At 25.4% G+C, this 20684-nt stretch overlaps 1 protein-coding gene across 1 annotated transcript in view; it reads left to right on the top strand.

The window, feature by feature from the left end:
* Positions 1–1414: 1414 nt before the first annotated feature.
* The window catches only part of LOC112597259 (box A-binding factor-like), a 42028-nt gene continuing 22758 nt past the window's right edge, over positions 1415–20684 (top strand). Inside the window, exon 1 of the mRNA XM_025343232.1 lies at positions 1415–2585. Coding sequence (XP_025199017.1) covers positions 2543–2585 — 43 coding nt within the window. The 5' untranslated portion in view covers positions 1415–2542. The remainder of the gene's footprint in view (positions 2586–20684) is intronic.

Raw genomic sequence — 20684 nt, 5'->3', positions numbered from 1 at the left:
TAATTCGACGGGTTATTCCGACCCTGTTTATACCATGGTCGTGTTCTCGGCCAGATTGCAATCACAGTTGTCAGCGTTACACCGCAGCAAATTTGACTGTTGACGTTTGGCACCTTCATATTTTACTTGTGATTTCGAATAAATAACTCTATCACCATTCACCGTGGTTTTAAATTTTAGTCTATTTTAAGAAAATGGTCGTTTCTCCAACCATTTCTTCCACGTCCGTCACGGCTTTAATTTTACTCATACATCCGATTTCCAATTAATTTATTTTCCAATCGTGTATACAATTATTATGACTTATGAAAGGTGTTTGTTTTATGGCTAAGTGTGTCTTGTTCTGAGTTGTTCGATTCACCTCCGATCCGTCAAAACGTGTCTCCGGCATTTGAGAATTATGCACCGGAAATTAATCACCTATACTGGTTTTAATAATCGTTCTTAAAATTTCTTAGAAAAATAGGAATTTTTAAACACGTCTGTTATTTGGTTAATTCATTAAATTTACTTATTATAATATATAAATATAATGTATATGTATGTATATTGTATATGTGCATGTGTGTATGTGTGCATGTTTGTGTATATTATATTATATATAATATAAACGATAAATATATATAACATTGGTAAATATAATTAAAATAAAATACTTAATAGGTTATAAAGTCTAGTTTAGTTATGCTCCGTCCAACAGTTCTTATTTCTTAGTATAATGTATATAAATATGATGTACTTATTATTGTACATAATGGGTCGCTTGTGTAGTATTATCCATATCCTATAGGTCTTATATTCAAATAGTGTAATACAATATCTAAATCATATATCTACGTAAATCACGTGTGTAGAGTATACTAATTACTATTGCTGTAGTGGAATTTTAATAACACATTGTAGCCGATTACAGCGTATTATGATTGACTTCGGTTAAAATTTGAAGTACAGTAAATAAATGTAAGAGAGCATATTATACGGCTATGCTTTCCAGGCGATAGGGATTTGTAAATATTTGTACATATTATGTTTACACTAATCGTGAGTACCTGCATGGTAACGCGATTAGGTAATAAATATATACGTTACCTAACCATGAATCACAAAGTTTTAAAATCAAAATATTGTAATAAAGGTTCTGCACACCTCAGACACCCGTTTCCAATAACGTATTGATCTCTTCGTTGATTTTTTTATAGATTTTTATAAAAATTAATCGTCTGTGGTATAATATATACCATGAGGTATCTCGCGTAACAACAATCAAACGATCACTCGTTGAGGGGCGAGGGAGGGGAAGGGAGGTAAAGCGGGAACTCTTGCGTCGGCGGCGGAGGCTGCGGCGGCGGCGGAGAGCGCTTATGCGAATGGACCAGTGACGGAAAAGTGGGCAGTCCCGGACGGCTGCATGCGCTCCGACCGCCGCGGTAGGCGGCCGGGCGAGTTTCCGCGTCGCGGCACCGGAGCCACCGCGCGCCGCATCCTAGAACCGGTTCACTTTTCCGAGATCGATCGAGCGCCCGTCGCCCATTCGAATTCCGCAACCGTCGTCGTCGAGCACGCACAGCGTATCCACGAAATAAACAAACCGTCATTATCGTCGCTGCTCACTTGCGAGTTTATCGTGTACGTCTTCCGAGACGTAAAATGTTTGTGCATGTTTTCTTCTAGTCGAATTGTTATCATTTAAAACGGAAAAAATAACAACAAATTCGCCGCTATCAACGCGACTTGTTTACACAGCGTGTCGTCCGAAACACGACACGCGCGCGCACCAAACGACTCGGACGCACGCACGCACAAAGCGATTCCGTTTCTGGTGGGGGACTAGCGACCGACCGACTCATCAACAGTTAACCGTAATAATAATAATAATAATAATAATAATAACATTAAATATATCGCATACTTTGTCGCGCCCGATCGTCACGCCGACCAACGCGTACCACCGGTTGCGGTCGTCGTCGTTGTCGTCCAACAGCGGTGTCCAGCGCCTGCGCAGTACAACACTTTAAGTACAAAAAAATCACCATCCGTCGACATTAGCTTCATAAGTGTATATTTATAGTATACAGTGTATTTACGTCGCGTTGTCATTTGGTCTCGTGAAAAAATATACATAAGTATGTTTTGTTTTTATTGATTTTCGCGTCGATCCCATTTTTCGGCTATCCTCCTCTACGCCGCCCGTTAGCCCGATCATAGTACGTACGTCCGCGGTGTACTTCGTGCTCTCCCGACTCTCTCGGCTCGCCGACGACTGCACCGCAGCGGCATTCACGCACCGCTCGTCCGTACTACGCACACACCACCACTGACCGTTCCGCGGGCGCAGCGTGACGTGTTTTTATCGAAAGTTTTCACCCATTAAACCGCCAACGTTTGATTATAATAGTAATAATATGTACGATAATAGTAAAAACGATAACTAAGTATTATTATTATTTATTTGTTTTTTTTTTTAATACGCGCTTTTCTGTCTTATCTCCTCCCGCGTCGTTTGACCGGTGTTATCTGCATCGTGGGACGATACCACGACGACATGCCGGCCAGCAACAATAACGCCACTTACTTGAGAGCTTTTGGTAAGTACACAAACGTAGTTTTTATATTTACTATAATATATAAACATGTTCTATTATTAAATTTGTTATTCCTCGTCTTATGTGACGTTGGATGATAAACATTTTTTTTTTTTTTGAAAACTTGTTACCATTTGTATTTATTATTAGTTTTTCACCGATACGCTCGATTCTAGGATGACCGATGGAATTTTTATAACCGTTTTATTTTTTTATAATAAATAAAGATAAAAATAATTAATATTTTTAGTATATACTATTTTATTTTAAATACGTTACATACCTGTTGGTTTGCGATCGGATGTTGTGTATCGGAATTTTTTCGGTTTTAAGGACCGATTACTGTTTGTCTTTAATCTACCAATGGTCATATTAAAATATAATATCTTTAAGTACCTATCACTGTACCAGTATTATTTTTATTTCATTGCTTTATTTTTTCTCGTATTTTTGTCGTTGTATACGGATCAATGTAAAACTAATGTTTCAAATTTCAAAATAAAAGGATTTTCCAAGTCGCACCAGGGTGGTATGTAGATAAATCTAAACAAAGTATTGTTTGCTCTAAAAGCATTTACAATTTCATAGAAAATAATAAACTCACTTTTTTACTTGAACATGTGAATCAATTTGTTATATAAGCAAGAAAATATTAATTAATGTTGTATACTATTTAAACACAACAGCAAGATTATTATATTTATCAATATTTGTTTAAAATTATATGATGATTATTTAGTAGCAGTAAAAATACATTTATTTACTAAAAAGTATAAAGAAAGTTATTACACTTTGATGGCTAATTAATTGTTTTTAAATATACATTTTTCAAATCAAATACAAATGTCAATGAAGTATACACTGAGATATAATTTTGAAAATATTTTTCAATATTTATTAAGTGTTTTAATGTTTTATACACCCTGTGGCTATACATTTATATTCACAATATTACATAATATTCCATAGTGTATATTCGTTTTATGTTATGTTTTATGATCTGCCCTAATAAGAGGCCCCTTGGTATTTACACAATTAACCGAATTTATAATTTTATTTTAGTCTTAATAAATAATCTATAACATTTTTTTTACGTCATATTGTCAGGATTTCTGAAGAATTCCAAATTTGCGAACTATGTAAATAATAATATTTAGGTACCTGTCTATTAGAATTACTTATTTAATTATTACGTTTGGTTTTCATTAAGTTCAATTTATTGTAATTTAGTTGAATTTAATACAATTATGAAAACGTAAAACTTGGTTTTTATTCGGATTTCGGGGTAGTTTTCGTTTGATAATTTTCGTTTCTTACATTGTTGACATTAGACTATGCTTTTAAATACTTAGTCGAGCTAACCGATTTCAAATTCAAGGTTGGCCAATGGCCATTAGAGGGAATGTCTGTCTTAATTACTTTAGTTAATTTCTTCAAGATTCCATCTTAACAAGTTCACTGACCACTGACCGGGTTCAAGCAAAACTTAAGTGTCCGACTGTTTGGTGACGATGTTTTTGACACAGACCTTAGCATTGGTGCGTTATCATCAACTTGATAGCGTGTAATCATGACGTTCCATATGCTTCATCGTATCAGTCGGAGCCGCCCATAATATTAATATAAAAAAGAACCTTATCCTCCGACACACATGTACTCAACGATAAGATAAATAATAACGTGTATTATTTGGTTCGTATATTTTGTAGAACAAAAAGTCGTATTAGTACACTTTGCTCGCTCGGTTTTACCGCGTGTATTGCAGTTTTCGCGTAAATACATTAATTATTTTTCTTCTCTGTCTGTAACTTTTCTACCAAGGGTTCGCCATGTGGTGAAGACAAAGGCAAGTTTTATCGAAGTTATTATTTATTTATTTATTTATTATACATAAATATATTTGTGTGCATTCAATTCTAAAATTTTTTTCTCGGATAATTCAATACTCACATTGAGTGACGTTTTGTTTATCCGAACAATGAAGCAATTCAATGGATTTTTAACGAGCTTCGAGATAACCGTGTCAAAGGTTCACGTAGTCCTTCATAGATAAGAGAGGTTTTTTTCGTTTCATTTGAGTCTCGTATATGCTGAGCAGCCTCGTATATGCAGTAGTATTCAGTTGCGAGTTAGCTTATCGCCGGCTCGGTGCAAAGTTCATGGAACGTTTCTATTGAGAGAGGGGGAAAGAAAAAATATTATACATATTAATAAAAACAAAATTCGTTATTGACTATATGCTTGGAGGGCAAATCGATTCTTTTTTGTGATCATTTATTTTATTTTAGTCGATTTTTTTAATTAATATGGATTGAGCGAAAATATTATTTAAGTAATATAATACTATGTATTTTTATAAAGTATAAATATTATATTTTTTAATAAATCGCTGTAAAATTGAATAACAACATTTACATTTTATTCAATGAAAATAAAATACATAGTTTTATGTTATTAGAACGATGTTCGATGTAGGGATATTTGTTACAATTTCAGTAGGTTTTTAATAATTATTAATACTAAAATGTAATGATATTTTTAGTAATTTGTCACGATATAACAGTTATAAATTTACATATTCGATTAGTCAAGCATTTTTTAAATCGTTAAACTTAACTTTAATTGATGTTTTAAAATAATTTAAGTAAGTAAATAATAAAATATTAGGATTATTAATATGTGTCCTTTTCTCATTGAGTTGTATGATTGTACTGTAGTATATAACTATTTATACTATTTACACACATAAAATTATATATGAAAAAATAAAATGATGACGTCAGAACATTGAACATAGGCCGTCATTATAGATAAGAGAGTTCAAATGTTCGGGCACGATTACAAATAAAAGCGGCATTTATAATAACAGAACCGCACATAGAATGGTAAATCTAACCATTAAAACTAATTGTTTGAACATTTTAAACTGATAGTATTAAAACAAAAATATGTGAACATTTAAACACAGTATACACAGCACACAGCGTATATTTTAAATATTCAAATTATATTTGTATTTAAAATAGTGTTTTAAAAGAAATGTCAAAACCAATTTATTATTAAATATATATTATAGATAAATATATTAACAAATCCAATAAAAACTGAATGTCTTAGTGACAAAACTAAAAAAGTTGTTTATTTTTTCTTTATTAATAAAACTACACAAATTACAAAATGTAAGTTTATAATATTATTACTGCTTATTAATATTGTCTATGTATTATTTTGAAAGTTTTTTTTTTAACATAATATTTTATTTTGTATCTAACTTAAATTTTATTTCTATTGAAATTTTCAATTTAAAATATAATGGCGCATGAAAATTAAAAAATAATGTATTGTTTATAAAACCACAGAAAAAAATGAGAAATATAGCTCTTATGTTATAGATATTAAATTTATAGTTTATATTATAGCTATTAGCTGAAATTAACAATGACTTATGTTTTAAATAATATAATATATGTATATATGAAAAGTTCAGTGGCATGTAAAGGGAGGGGTGTAAGGGTCATATCCTTTCGGGACTTTAAAAAAAAAGTTTTTTTAGAAAAAGTTTAACACTATAATGAAATTGTTCATATTTGTAAGAAGAGTATTCATTTCATTATAATACATATTTAAATTATTAAATACATTGATAGATACATATTGGTAACACATGAACTTTGTGTATCCTGCTATATTTCATGTGTATATGATCATTAATCACTGGAAGGTTAGTGTATTATACACAAGTTATAGACAAAATTTTATTTCCAATTTCTCCATTACTTGTTTAGAGTGTTAATACCGAATATCTATTATTTGTAGTAGTAAAAACATATCCGCTTAAAACAAACAATACAGCATTGAAAAGAAGTTTTAAAATAAAAACTTCAGTATATAATTTTTATAAAACAATATTTATCAGACAACTTCTTTCAAAAATGTAAAAATAAGGTTTTAGTACTATTTATATAATTTATATTAAGATATATATTTCAAATAATATTTAATCTTAAAATATTGTTCTCTATAAATTTGATAATAAGCATATTTTTACTTTAAAAACACTTTAATGTTTTCTTTTGTTTAGCCTAATAATATTTACGTCGTTAGATTACATTTATTATTGCAACCATATATGTGCTGGTGGTCCACACGATGATAGTAAAATCCGACAGTTGTTATCGTAAAAGCTTATAAAGTTATTAACCACAGTATATATACTATAATATAATAGTATGTGTATCATAAACGTTCTATAAAAAAAAAATAGCATCTAAAATTTAGAGAATTTGAGTCTCACCTACATTTTTTTTTCATACACTTATGACCTTTTTTGAAACATCTATTTTTTTGGATATGTGTTAGGTTTTATCCACTATCCCTTCTCATAATTGAAAATATTTTTATACATAAAGATACATTAATATTAACAAATTATAAGTAATTCAAAATTGATTATATTTTGTTTTCATTATTTAAGTAATTTATTAATTTGCGTTTCAAAGATAGAATATAGATTTTAAATGTGGCGGGTAAAATATTTATATCTATAATTTATAATTAGATAAGTTTGAACATTTAAACCATATTTAAAAATATAAATACTATTACAACAAAAAAATAATTTTTCTAATCTATATTGATGTCTTTACCATCAAGTATTTAAAATAATAAATATCTATATAATGCTTAAATTACACTGATCATATAGGTATTCATATCGATATTGCTGCATAAACTAATTTGTTATAAATGTACTATTTTTTTATAGGTATAAAAAATGATAAAATTATGAATATCTGAGGTTATTTAAAGTAATAAAATTAATTTTAAAAAGATTATTTATTTATGTAGATATTATAATAATGTTAATCAATACGTATTATTTGTTTAATATAATCAGTAAAAAATTAAATAGTAGTAGGTTAGGTACTAATATAAATTAACTAGTAAATTATTAATTATCATATTTTTTTAAATATTGAATTTAATATTATTTTACTTTATTGATTTTATTGAACGAAAATATAACTTTACTGAACAGTATTGTTTTGTTTATTTAATTTTTAATCCACGAACCATTGCCAATTGTCATTTTGATTTATTTTTTATTGAGTTTGCCATTTAACTTAAATTGTATTTTGAATTTAATTGTTTATGTTTATATAAGTTGTTAACTTAACTTTTTATTAAAAACTTATAAATAAATATTTAAAAAAAAGCTATTACTCGAAGGAGTAGTTAATATTGAATTTATTAGTTCAGTTGCATTTTTAACTTCGTGGTCCGCTGTTTTTAAACTTATTATTTATTCTGGTGTACAAATAAATATTATATTTATTCTTATGTTTCGTATTTTAACTGCTTCGGATTATACGAATTATATAATACCTATAGGCCTGCGGTTCCCAAACTTTTTTGGTTCACGCATCTCCAAAAATAAAAAAATTTAATGGCATCTTAAATGAATAAAACAATAATTGTTATAAGTGTATAGTATTTTTAGTGAATATTTACAATATCAAAGTTTATATCGCGCCTCCTCTGTTAAATACTTGCGTCTTCCAAGGGAACCACGCCTTAAAGTTTGGGAACCGCTACAGGCTATAGTGTTTTATTTCCCATCTTCTACAGTAATTCAGTAAATCTGTAAAAAGAATTATTTTTGTATTTATTCCCCTTTTTTTTTGTTTTACTGTTTTGAGAATTGGAATTTTGAATTTATATAAATGAGACAAATGTTTGAAAGTAACTTATAAAGTTTAATAGCATAATTATTGGGGGAAAGATAAGAGGGATTAGAGCAGATTTTTTCAAGAGTAAAAAACTATTAATATAATTTATAACTTAAGCTCTTTTCTTTTTTCCCTGCATAACCAGTGATTGCTTAGTATTGAAGTTATCACCACATCGCTTTTATTTATGTAATACATCGCAATATTAAATTAAATCCCGATGAAATTATTAATATTTTAGCACAGAAGCCAAATAAATGGAATTTATATTATAATTTTAATTATTAAATAACAAATATAATTAAATTATTGTTGTTTACTTTTAATTATTAGTAAAAACCATTAACGTATTTTATAATAATAGACAAAATGAAAAAATAGATGAGTGAAAAGGGCGTTGTGGATAGCAGAGTTCTCCACGGTAATGTGATCACAAAAATTATACTCCCTCTCTTAAAACAAATTCTTAATTACGTAACTGATAAGGTAATAAAGTTTTCATGGATAATTGCAATTCCTTTTCCTCTTTTTAACTTGGAAATTTTATGTAGAATATTATTTTGTTTGAAGTATTTCTTGTAGTTGGTTTTTATAAAACATAAGCCCAAATTAATTTGTACTAAAAACAATATTTCAAATTTTGTTATCTCGATAATGTGGTCAAATTATAATATTAAATTAATTTTGGTAGTTGATTCTTTAGCGTTAATTTGATAATTTTATCTTTTAGTTTTTATACTGTTTGTTTAATTTAATTAATTGTATATACTATTTAATATAAATATTCTATGTATGTAATAAAAATAAGAAGAAACAAAATATTTTAATAATTTATAAAACGATTTACGTTTTTTTAATATTCTTCCTTTGCAAGACGTTTATAAATTAAATTATAATTTATAAATATTATGAATAATATGCATATTTAGTTAAATACTTTTTATTAACATGACTTACCTCTATACATATTTTTTTATCTTTTTCAAATTTATACAAATAATGAATAAATTCAAAATTAACATAAATAATTTTATATGATATGAATTCTGTATTTTTTTTTTAATGTATAACTTTTTGAAAATATTATTATTTTTATATTTATTTAAGTATAAATTATTACACTATATGTGTATGTTTTTTAACTCTCCAATCTGTATTATAGCCTATAGGTACACGCTGGTATAGTGGGTTATCAGTTAAAAAAGTTTCATTTTAGTGCTTATAATTGCATCATTTTATTTTAAATTAACGTTTATTAATATAGAGTAAAAGTAATAAATTGACCTATGAGAAAAACATAGATCTTGCGGATTTTCTTGATACACTAAAGTATATTGTTAAAGCTCAGCATTATGTTCAAATATAATTTTAGGAGTAGTGTGTATATTTGCTACTATTATTAAATTAAAATTAGTTCACTTTAGATAAGAAGTCAATTAAAAATATATACATACGTGCGTTTATAATGATTCGTCTGGGATCTATTGCTGGGATCCATGATGGTCATTATTATAAGTACAAAATCTCGGCTTATCACTTATTTTTAATTGGATTGAAAATTATTATTTTATGCTGTGTACAAGGAAAATAAAATAAAAATCAGAACTATTTACTGTCGATCTAATTACATAAAATCTATTTGGGCGTCATCTTTAATGTGTTGCGTGATGAATGAGAGAAACGATCTTTGATCTTTTGTCTTAAACATACATGCACGGAATAGAGGTAGGAACATGAATAAGGTTTTGCACTATTAGACTTCGGATTATGTTAACCATCATAAAGAATATAAATGTATATTTGCAAGAAAATTATTTGATTTTTATTATTATTATTTTTTAACCTTTAAAACCTATGAATTAGTTATTTATTTATTATTTTTTTTTTTTTGTAAAGCATACGATGTAAAAAACATTCGATAGCATTCAATATTAATAGTATAAAATACTTTAGAAATTTATCTAGAGTATAACCAAGAATATAATCAAAAAATTATACATATTTATATATATTTATAATAATGATATGAATACTTCTAAAATATAGTTATAAATTACAACTTATATCATTAAAAAAATAAATAAATGAAAAAAAACTAAGTTCAAAAACATTTGCATTACAAATTGGTTTCAAGTAAAAAATAATAATTATAAATACGCTGCATATTATCTTATTCTAAAATTGGTTTATGTATGTTCATCGTACTGTCTACTATAGGCTGTATACTTTAATTAAATAATGATTTTATAATATAAGTAACAATATTCTAGTAAAATACTCTTTCAACACTATCCTTTTTTTGAGTATAAAAAATTCTTAACTTTAAAGTTTTCTTCTAATACACAAGAAATAATTAACAAAACATAAAAAATACTGTTTTTATTAAATTTATACAAAAACTTTCAAATTTAATATGATAACAATAATGCAAAATGCGTTAAATTTTTGTAAAAACTATTGATTTTGTCATTTTAAATTTTAAATTTTAAAATAATATTATTGATATACGTAAACATTAGTATAATAATATATTACAATTAGGTAAAGGTTATTAGTAATTACTTATCATATTCATGTATTCATAAATTGTATGTTTTACATTATGTTTTTATACTGATAATAATGTATACAAATAAAATCACCTACTACTTTTCCTTTTCGATTTAAATTGATAATCTAATCTTAATAGTTTCTATAAGTTTATAATTTGATTGTTATTCTTGATATAGAAAATTCTAATTTTGTTAAACAGATAGATTTTATTTCAAATATAAACTAGGTAACTATATGTATATGTTATAATATAAATAACGAAACTAGAATATTTTTATTATAAAATTATGTACTTAATGTCTTATTTTAAGATAAAACTTAAAAAATAAAAATAATAATCTTAAAAACTATTATCTTAAAAAAGTAAATATTCAAGTTTTTGAATTACATTTTTTTAAATATAATTTAAAGTCTTTACAATTCATTTTTAGTTTCATATTCCTAAGTGTAATATTTTTCCGAGTATAAGTTTAATTTATATAAATACTAATTGAATTTTGAACTATTAATTAATCACTTATAACTTATTAAGTCATGAAAAGTTTTATTTAATTATGATTTAATATTTAAAGTTTAAATGAGTGAAAAAGTAAATTTTGATCTCCATTTTACAGAATACCTACTCTTGTTTTACTCTGCTTAGAAACCCATCTAAACTTTTAATATTTATAAGTTATAATGACTGATTAATTAATTGTTCAAAATGTAATTCTTACACATACAAATTCTTAGAAAAATGTTTTACTTTAGAATATAAAATTAAAACTATACTGTCATACAAAAATGTAAGAACTTAAAAATAATAATGATAAAAAATTTTTAAAAATATAATTAATTTTTTTGGATATATATTATAAATTTATTGCTATATAATAAATTATAAGTCAGGACTTGTGCAACTTTATATAAAATGAAATTTTTTAAAAACTTAATACTTTTTGAAATGTTGAATGTTCATTGTTAAAAGAATCATCCTACATATTATAGAGTAGGTACTTATTAGAAGTTTAAAGTAAAGTAGAATAATATTTTTATAACTTGTGTGATGCAAATAATGTATTTATTTTAGGTAATGACGTATAGTCCATTCCATAACAAATTGGAAATATAATTTAATCTATATTTTATAAGTCAAATTTCCACACAAGTTTCTTTCTATAAGTTTTCTAAGATTATTTTAAATATTTTATCACTACCTAAATCTTTTGAAAAACTTGACTAACAAAATTGTTTATGTCCGATAATAACACGTTTATTATACAAATTATAATACATTTTTTTAAGATACTATTATTAGAATAATAATTTTCACTGTGATTATCTTCATAAATAATTTTCTTTTCTGTATTTAATAATCCTAAAATTTGATTTTGGATAGTTTTTACTGTACTTTATTGTTGTTCTTAGTTTGATTCATTTATAAATTAAAAATTTTAATATTTGTTTTCAATTTTCTTAAACATCTGAAATAGCTAATTTGTATGCTAATAAATAATTAATTTCTATCAACTATTCAAATAGTGGGAAGTTTTATAGTTCTGGGGGTATATTTTATAATATTTGTAAATGTACCTATAAGTTCATGGGAAGATGTCTTACATAATCATGTATATAGGTGTAAACATTTTATTATTTGTATATAAGGTTACTGATATAGTTCAATAGTTGTATAATTTAATCATTACGTTTAAATATTTAATATATGTAAATCAATACTTATATTTCTTTTTATATGAAACGTAAAATATTAAAGTTGATTAATTAGACAGTAAGCAATCAAAATATTTTTAATTTAATAAAGTTATCATAACTTTAAGATCTGTAACATTAATTTTTATACTTATCTGTAATAATACATTACTGTTGTATCATAGGTGATCGAAACAATAAATTGTTTTTATTACTGTATCTTGCTAACTTATTGTGTTATTTTAATTTAATTTGATTGATATTTTATGAGATATGAGGTTTAAATATATCATGATTAGTTCTTGCGCAGTTAAGTTGTTTTTGCAAGTCTTTAAAAATTAATATTTTTAAGAGTAAACATTTTTTTCTACTTCAAATAATTCTTACATTTTATTTGATTTGTATCTATAAATATCATGTTTAAAATTTACAATTATCAAAACAAAATTCTATGTTTCAATTAATAATGATTATTTATCTAACTAAGAATTTTTTTTTTACATAAACTATTTAGGTATAACTAACCAAAAGTATAAATTTTAATATTTTTTGGTTTGTAGACTAGACTACCCATTCTTTTTTTCATTTTAGTTACCTAACCTTTATGACCCTTTCACTTATCTTCTTGATTATTATTTCATATATTTTATTTCTATATAATATAATATCATACGGTACTAAACATTTGCCATGCTCATTATTTAAAAATACAAAATGAGAAATAAATTATTAATTAATTGTGTCGGTTTTGTTTGAATATATTGCACATTTTTCTGTATTCATTTTTATTTTATGTAACATATAATATTTAAACAATCTCACAATTTTAGATTAAATATGTTTACGATGTTTCTAACAAATAATGCATATTTTTTTGCTGAGAGTTAACAATAAACTATTCTTCAGATAGGTATACTTTAAAACTATGAGTCTACGATGTTTGTGTTGTCGGAAAAATAATATAGCGTATAATCGCAACAACTATAACCGATTGTCTATAGTGTAATATTTCTTATTGCGACTTAATTGGTGATCAAGCTTACCACTACTTAATATATCCTCTAATTATATTTTAAATTCGAAATTTATTTAATTAATTATTTTAGTAAATAGTTCTGGTAAAAAGGAATTAGTCATTTAGTTGTGGTTGAAAAAAATTATTTTTCTGAAGTTAGAAACATATTATTACAACTTCAACTACATGATCAGCTATTCTGAAGTTTTATTGCTATAATAATTATGACCCTTGTAGTTAAACAGTACCTACCTATTACTAATAACTACAGACGTCAAATTGTTGAAGTGAGAGAGAAACTCTTCTGCTGAGCGTGTTTGTTTTGCGACTTGGTAATAATATTACGTATTTCTTTCTCTTAAGTCTTTTTCCCATAATAATGTTTTATTTTTATGGTTTGGTTCAATGTGCACCTGCGCGGTATGGGTAATACATCTCCGTCTTATGGGTAACGGAACGTCGGCGGTACGTGACGTTCCACGCACTTGCTCAAATCCCATTTAGAGCCAGTCATCACACATAGGTACTACGGTTCAAGGGACTTCCGTAACTATGTTTTGACCGATTTATTAATATATATCAATGTGTTATAATTTTATTAATATCGATATATTTGTTGAACATAAATTCATTTTAATGTAATAAATACAGAGAACTTGGTTGTTTTATAGAATTATCGTTTTATAAAGCTAAGTTTTTAAATTTATTTCACGAATAATCTACTTTTATATTATTATAAAAAGTAAAATTAGATTATTACAAATATTAGGAAAAAAACTTCCATTCAATAATATTTACTAGCAATATCGTAATTTTTATTTACTTGCGTCAATATTGAAATAATTGAAATAAAAATATATTTTAAAGCGAATGTGATAATATACAATGTAATTTTACTTTATTTGGGTGTTTTATTGTATATTTTATTTTATAACAATAATTTAATAAACACTGTAGGTATATTTAATGTTATTAATTATTACTATATTGCATTAAAAATTGTCATAAGCATTAATTTGGTTAACAAAAATTAATTAATTTATCAAATATTCATCTGTGTGTACGTACGTATTATACTGTTATTATAGATAGTTATAGGTGATTATCAAAATACCAATACTGACAAATAACGCCTTAAATTAATAATTATACTACAACACAAACAGCTATGGTAATATTATGTACGATCATAATATTTATTATGACTAGAAACTAATATCATTAAATAATACAATAGTTACACATTTTAATAAGTGATATGAACCAACAATAACATTTTGGGACTAGATTACTGCAGTAGTTACTAGTTAATGAAAACATTAAACAAAAATATATTGATGATTATAGTTATAGATGTTTTAATGTATAGTAAGTATTAAATGTTGATTGATACATATTACAATATACTGTAATAATTATATTGATATTGTACTCCAATATTTATTAGACCTATTAATAATTAAAGTAAAAACTATAAGTTGTTTTTATGTAATATGTGTATAATACACACACGTACCTATATATTTATATGTATATTAGATGGTTAAAAATTGTAGCTCTATGATTACAAATTTGTATGAAGGGTATGATATTTTAATTTCTTTCAATAATATTAATCGTATTTTTCATAATTTTGTAAAAATTGAACATTTCAATAAATACACTGTTATATAAAACCAATTGAATATTTTCTTTTAATAAATGTTTATTTATAATCATTTTAGTTTTTAAAACATTTTTTAAATCATGAAATATATTTTGATAAAATAATTACTTTTTGAGCTTAAATATTTTTATCGTTCGATAAAACTCAACCTATTAAAATATTCAGTATCTTAAGTAGACAGACGTACTCTTAAATTATATAAGTAATTGTTTTTTTATATATATATAATTCAAATTACATAAAATACAATTATTATTTTTTCACGAACTTTCTGTTAGCCAACAATAATAATAATAATATATTGTTCATCATATTTTCGCCTACGTGCGCCAAGGTATCCAGCCTGGCGTTACCGCTTGCAAAGTAACCAAGGTCAATTGTCACATTCCTAAACGTGTGTACCTACTTGTGCAACTAGAAACAGTAGCCCAACAATTTTTTTACCGTCTACGACCGATAGGTAAAAGAGGAGTAGTAGGGAGAAAATTATTTTATTGCACAGTAATATACTAATACTATACAGCATATTTACATCATAATATAATACTAATTTGATTTATGCAGATAATTATTTCTTAGTTAAATGATGTTTAAAATATTACGTGGGTACATGGTAAACGATAAATTTTTGGCTGAAACTTCAACAGGTTTTCTTAATGATAAGATGTATAAAAAACAATAGTTTCCAGTGAAGGTCGTACGTGTAAATTTACAAAAAAATAAAAATTGTTGTTTAATTAGCACTTTTAGAATACGATTTTAATTTCACTAAAAACTACGATCAACTAAAAATTCTTAGTTAATATTGGAATGTATACTAAATAAGAATATTAGTAAATTGTATTTTTATTTAAACACTATCTAATTTATTAAAAAATGTAATTTAATAAATTACCTGAATCCTTTCTTTGTATTATAGATATACAAAAAAATCAACTGGTAATTTAAGCACAATAATATTAGTTATAAATCATTATTAGTGGATATTCTAAAATTCTGTAAATACACTGAACAGTTATCAGTAGATACAGTTAATTTTAAGCCCTATTTCTCAATACAGCTATTAAATACATTACTTGGATAATTTTAAATATAAAATATTTTAGTTTTATTAAATGTCTCATATTTAAAAAAATAATAATATATGAATATTATTAATAAAAAAGCTATAAAAATCTTTTAAAAGATGAAATATTTGTCATTATAAAAGTAAAAAAAATCAACTAGGGTCCGTGACAAATAAAAATAAGTAAGTTAAAACTTCTAGAAAATATATTTAAAAGGTCGGATAGGTTATCTATAGAAGTATATAACATATATATAAATGTATATTAGTATATATAGTAATAATGTATACACAATTTCATGGTAATTTAATATGGGGAATAGGATTTTAAAATGTTACATTTAAAATTAGGTAACTATTATATACAATTTAAAAAATTTCCAGTTTTAAATTCTAAGTAGCGCGATGATTGTATTAGTTTTACAACGATGTATTTTTTCTTTTTCTTTTTATGTCTGATAGCCTTTTCCTAATAGAAAAATCGTTCCGTTTATCAACTTTGATAGAGGTTGTTAATAGCAAATTAAATTTTTGGTTTATATTTTGGTAGGACAAAAGTAGACATTTTCAGTAATTTTAAAATAAACGTAGAGAGAGGATACCAACGTTTGCTAAAATTTTAATAATATTACTAAAATAATAAATTGTTTTGTTACCAAAAATTTACTATCTACTCAAAATCATTTTTTATTCTGTATAATGATTTATCAATGAATTCAAATTTAACATATCCATGTAGTGATCTATTCAATGACGAGATACTTTTGACACGTTGACACCTACTGCATATAGCAAATTAGTTATATATATATACTTGACTGTTTCTTTTTATAAGTATTATAGTAATTTAACATTATATAAAATACAACACTCGCAATGATCATAACATTAAATATGATATCCAAATAAAGCCAAAGGGATAATACATGTGTTCGTATTCACTTTATTTTAAACTAGATTTGTGTATAAATATTTTCGGTAGTGCCATTTATATAACATTATAAAATATTGTACATATTTAAATAAATAATTTTAAATTAAATAATAATTTATTTAGTATTTTACAAACACATAAATTACCAATTTTATATTGTAAAAATATTCATTTTTCGAATAAGTTTACATACCTGAATCTAAATCGTGAGTAATGCTTATTGAGCAAAAATGTGTTTTTGTTTTATCACAATGTAATATATAATATTATGTACCCAATTAAAAATTGAAAATAGAAATATAATTATTTAATACGCAGTTACCTATTCAAATACTATATTTAAAACGGCTTGTTATCAAAATTAAAATAAAAGTGTCTTTTTAATTATATTTTAATTTATTGTATTTAGAAGTAATGACTTTAATTCTATATTATACTAAGACTTTACATTTATAACCGGCTTCATACCATATGCACCTAATGAATTAGTCTAGTCTATTAGCACTTAGTATTGTGTTGTTATCAAAGTTGTAACAACTATATATTTAAATATTAGAAAGCCAAGTTTGCTTTTTTAATTTTTAGTTTTATTCTTCATTCCGTTTTAAAAGACAAACATTGGATTTGTTTCTATATTTTTATATGGGTACAAAGGAATAGTAAAACAAAACAGATTGTGTACGTCGTTTAGCAGTATTTTCCAAGGACTCCACATGCATAAACGACTATGGTGGGCGTTAATATTATACAAAACATACAAACGGACACATGTTGCATTTTTTTCTTTTTTTTTTCACTTGTTTTTGGTTTTTTTCCATTATTTCTCTCTCTCTCTTTCTCTTTCCTCCTCTCTGTCCATCTCTCAATAATCTGATGTAGGATGACAAACGATCATAGCGTGTGCCATGAAATCTGGTTGTCGGAATGGTCTCCGGGGAATGGCACATGCTCGAAAGACAGACCTGGATATCATTGAAAATTGTAATTAGATATAGTTAGTATATTTAGGATCTGGTTTAGCTTAAAATAATTACCCCGATGATGCTGAAGAGGTCTAATTAACGCAATTGTAATTTGCGGTTCCCGTGACGGCTTCATAACTCTGGCTAACGTTATTCATAAATATGAAATGTTTTTATAGCTTAGGATATATCGATTTTTAAAAATTATGTAAAAGTATATTATTCTAATTACATCACATACCTATAAATTAAAATATATTACAATTATTTAGGCACTTGTTGAAAAAATAAAAAATTTAAATAAATACTTTCTAAATGGTAGTTTATTTTACGTATAGGTTTAATGACACGATATTTTGAATTTTTATTTAATTATTTAAATTATTTTCTGTAGTTCAGATTTATCATCTATATGTAAACATATTTTTTATGCCTTTGGCTTCATTAAAAATAAACGAATATACTTAAATAACTTAAATCGCTTGATTTAGGTACTCAGTTGAAATTAGTTCAAAATATATATTTTTATTTAGTCTTAATAACCTTTAAGTTACTATATAGTTTGAGGCCTATACTGTTTGTCTATTTAGGTCAATGTGTTAAACAAAAAGCAATCTGTACAATTCAAATATTTAATGTACGATTTACGAATTGTTATTACGACAATAAAGGAAAATTAATATAAAAATTGTTTATGATTATGATGCATTAAATTTAAGGTTAATTAGTAATTACTTTTAAGAAACTAAAATGTTTATTTAAACATATAAGATTAAAATTAAATTTAATAATTAAAATAATGAGAATAAGATTCAATTGTTAATAATACTAAATTATGTATCAATAGTATTAAATAATCATTAACTAGATTCACTATGATTTTTTTGTCAACATTATAAATAAGTAATTTTCTTTCTCATTTTTGAAAAATAACTAATTTTTGATCTAATTTACCAGCTGTTACATGAGATTTTTATAACTCTAACGTCTACATACTTAAATTTTTCTACTTAATCTTTCTAAATATAATTAATAAATTAGTATTTTTTAGACTTTTTAATTGTTTTTAACTATTTTTATTAATACAATTATTTTATTTAAACATAATTTTCACTTAAATTTAATATTTATCAGTGGCGCAACATGAAAAATATTCAATTGGTTTTTTATTGTTATATTTATAAGTAAATAGCAATTATTTATTACTTACATATATCATATAATTTATCATAAGTTAAATTTACGATTATTTTTTGGATTATAGTCCACCTTACCGTTAAGTGTACTCGAGTTATTTAGAAAATATTGTTGATAATTTATAATTGAATTATAAACGTGCTCAGAGTTATTTATAATTTAATATTAATAAAATTAGGAACAAATTTGATCACGATAAAACATGACTTTCTCCATCAAATATTTAGTTTGACATTCACAAATTTGTCTCTTATTACTATATTCACATATAATCGACGAATTAATTGTAATAGGCTGTTCATAAAAGTAATAATAACAGGATCAATAAAACCATATTATTCATGTTCAATGTACTACATATTGTTAAATTATATTATTCTAATAGACTGCGTATTATTTTGTTTAATGTTATTTAAAGAGCCGAAACGATAAAACACGACCAGGACCTTAAATTCTAATCCACTCCGTGCTGACCAGCTACTAATATGCAGCTTACAATTTGTCATTCTTGAAAATGACCAACAATTATATTGGGATTACATTAGATGTTCTTTAAAATTGATAAAAGGATATTACCCCACGATCGTTCAATCGTTATGTGTAAAGTATTGTTGTTGGCACGAAATTACTGCACAATAGACGTAGGCAGTGTGCATGTGTCTATATAAACATGTGTAGCACACTGCGACCTACAAACTAATATAATATTTTCCATTATGTTTTATATATTTTATTTCCTCATATTACTATTCACTCTAATCGGATAATTCTACATATTTTGTACATAATTTGAATTATTATTTTATTATATTAGTATTATAGTACCCATAGACTATAACCTACTTACCTATTATCTCTGTGTTAGAACTTAGTGAATATTATATCCCTTTTTTGTTGTATAGCGTTGCAACTAAGAAGAGTTAATCGATAATTGATGATATCTGCATCGGTCAATATCACAAACGGGTATATTGTAAATTGTAATTTTATAGTAACGAAATTTTAAATATTATATTACTATAATAATAATTACGCCTTTAATAATATGCGTTTTTTTATATTATGTTTGTTGTTTATGTCAGTATATCGTTCCATCGAGTTTATTTTATTTATCAATTAAAGGGGAAACAAGTGTCGACTTCGTTATCTTTTTCTTTGTGACCACTGGACCGGACACTTCCTGCGAGAAATTCGCGATAAAAAGTCACTGTTAGATTCCTTTACCAGTTAGCAGCCTATATTATAAATGAAGGAAGTTCGTAGACAAGCGGGGTAGGACAGGAACCTCAAT

Source organism: Melanaphis sacchari, unplaced genomic scaffold (assembly GCF_002803265.2).
Source record: "Melanaphis sacchari strain LSU unplaced genomic scaffold, SCAv2.0 Contig0_pilon_pilon, whole genome shotgun sequence".
In the NCBI taxonomy this organism is placed as follows: domain Eukaryota; kingdom Metazoa; phylum Arthropoda; class Insecta; order Hemiptera; family Aphididae; genus Melanaphis; species Melanaphis sacchari.
Note: the sequence above shows the minus strand (reverse complement) of the source record. Positions and strands in the feature narration are given on the sequence as shown.